The 2,789-nt window shown below is 38.6% G+C and overlaps 1 protein-coding gene across 1 annotated transcript in view; it reads left to right on the forward strand.

Annotated features, from left to right (window-relative positions):
• CMC1 (C-X9-C motif containing 1) overlaps window positions 1-738 on the forward strand; it is a 42,044-nt gene extending 41,306 nt beyond the window's left edge. The window contains exon 4 of the mRNA XM_079301451.1: window positions 482-738. Coding sequence (XP_079157577.1) covers window positions 482-596 — 115 coding nt within the window. The 3' untranslated portion in view covers window positions 597-738. The remainder of the gene's footprint in view (window positions 1-481) is intronic.
• Window positions 739-2,789: the final 2,051 nt, after the last annotated feature.

Consider the following 2,789-nt stretch of genomic DNA (forward strand, 5'->3'; position numbering starts at 1 on the left):
AAAAAAAAAGTTTATAGTGTTAATAGTTATACATCCAAAATGATGAGAGAAAGGAATTTAATGTAATGATGAAGGACCTCTATATCTACTGTTAAAGACGTACACTTGAACCTATTCCCAGTAGTTACTTGGGTGTATTAAAAAAATAAGTCAACTCCAGCAGCTTCCCATGCTGAGGAGGGAAACTGCAAATTAATTCTTACTCTGAACATAAATACCAAATGTCTTTCCCTTTCTCTGCCTTTACTCTTGATGCCTTCACTGCAGAGGCTCGGAAAGGACTGTGCTTTAAAAAAAAAAACAAACAGTATCATGACAGATACCTCTTTTCATAAAGTATCTAAGTGTTAAAGTTATTTTACTGTTAAAGGCAGACAAGTTTTCTTTGGGCATGGAAGGAAGGTGAGTTATGTGTAGTACTCGTGCAATATCTGTTCAGTATTCCAAGATGATTGACAATATGTATTTTTCTGTCTTGTAGCTATTCTGATCCATCATTCTATGAAGAATGCAAAGCAGAATATTTGAAGCAAAGAGAAGAATACAGAGCAACTGGAATTAAGAAAAAAAGACAGAAGTTTACTCCGCATGTGTGATTAAAACTTAAAATGAACTTTTTTTATATGCAATTTGGAATTAACTTGATTTAAACAGACTTAAATTGTCTGTACCACTCTGTGTGGAGTTTAACTGAAATACACAAAATGAGATGGAGAATAAAATAATGTCCGAAATAAAGAGTTAATTTTAAAATTTTTCTTAATTAAAGATCTAGAGCATGCTGTCAGGGTTTGCAAGAGAGGCTGCAAAGGTATGTTCCTGTACCTGGACTTGAGATTTTGATACTAGTGTACAATTTGGAGTTTGCAATTCCAGAAAATCCATTTGGAATTTAAAGCCTGTATCTAGCTACACGAGCCAGACTAGATAAAAACTTAAGTGTGCATGATTTAAATTGTATTCACTGATCACAGATTGGGTATACACTGAAGCTGGCCTGTTAGTCATCACCTGAAGGTGACTGTGTATGGAGATGCACTTAACTAGAAGAGAAGGGTGGCAAATGCAGAAGAGCTACAAAGACCAGTGTGAATTACTCTTTTCATCAAAATGTTGTCAGATGAGAGCCTGGTGTAGTACTTGTGCCTGCACTGTAACTCATTTTTATATCTACAATGTGATCACTTTAAAGCCTATACTGTCAGAAGGGATGGATGCCTTGTGCTTGTGCATGGCCCAGACTGGCCATTTAAACTCCAGAGGAGAAAGTCATCTCATCTAGCCCTTCCTTGAGAACAGGGAAGAAGCTGCCATGCTTTAGGAGTGAATGAGTGACCACACTTGCAAAATTATTCCAGGTAGAGGTGAGTAAACAACTAAACCAGGCATGGAAGATGCAGATCCCCTCTTGCAGGAACTAAGCACATCCCTAATTTAAAAGCACACAAATGGTCTTTTGTGTACTGGTACTTAAAGCTGCTTAATTGTACAATTCTCTAATGCTTAAATTGCTTCACTGGACATACTAATATAAAGTATCATCCAAGCATTCTGAAATAAAACTAAATTCTTTAAAAGCAAGGAAAGGCTTCACTTGAACTTTGTAACTTTAATGCCCCGATTAAAGAAGAAAAAAAAAATTCTGAGTAAGGAGTAGGATTTGATACTGTTCCATTAAAAGAGGCAACATTTTACTTGTTTAATACTGTTTCACCACAAACATATTTCACTATTCAAGGAGGAAACTGACTGACACGTGTATGCAAAGGACTTAATGCTGCAGGTTAGTAACTGCCCTTTATTCTGTGCCTTTTACTGAAATAATCAATAATGTTGCTTCAGCAGATTGGGTGGAGGACTGTACTTGTGAGTGACAAACTGAAAAGGTGTATAGCATTCTGCCTTGTTAGGCCAACTTAAGGAGCACTCAGCTCTAAAGCTAACCACCTTGAAATAGCTTATAGCATAACAGGGTCCTATACATGGTCTCATGTTTCTTAGCATTTTGGAAAACACAAATATTACTCATTAGCTGTTTTGCTGTATGTATTTTAAAAAGGAGGAAATTTAAGGTAGATGGTGACACATGTTTTTAATCACAATGACTGTTCTTTTGTCCCACTATGAATATCTGCTGTATTTTCAACCTTTAGAAAGCCAGCCTAGGTGTTTGAAAGTGTTGGCAAAAGCCCTGTCCCAGAGGTTTGGGGTTGGAGTGAGCATTCTCTTAGGGGCAGTGCTGGGTACTGCCAGTGGTGTGTGAGTGCACTGAGGGCTCACCTGGGTCATACTCAGCCATGACTCATACATGAGTCAGACAACAGCACCAGCAGTGGAGGTCTCTTTTCCTGGCTCAGCAGAAATTGTGTGCAGCAGGTGAGGGGAGCCCCAAGGGCAGTGACAAGGACTGCAGGGGAGGAATGGATGTGTGAATTGGAACTAGCTCAGGTGAGCCTGCAGGTATCACTCCCCACCCTTTGATAGAGGCTGTGTGTGAACAGCAGCCACAACTCACATCTGCACTGATGTCACACCTGAAATTCATGTACTGAATGGTGCTGTCAGCCATTTGTTTCTCTTTTCCTTCATCTGGATTGTTTGGGCTCCTGTTTACTTTGGTATGCACTTAGAGCAGAGATTGACCTTTGGATCATGCATCAGCTTTCTCTATAATACACCTCTATGTATGAATGTCATATTCCCTAGCTTGGAATTCTTAGGTTTACACCTTTCATTTTCTTGTATCTTGTGCATATGCTATACTTGAATTGCATTTACATCTTTAAATA

The sequence above is a fragment of the Erithacus rubecula genome (assembly GCF_903797595.1).
Source record: "Erithacus rubecula genome assembly, chromosome: 3".
NCBI lineage: Eukaryota > Metazoa > Chordata > Aves > Passeriformes > Muscicapidae > Erithacus > Erithacus rubecula.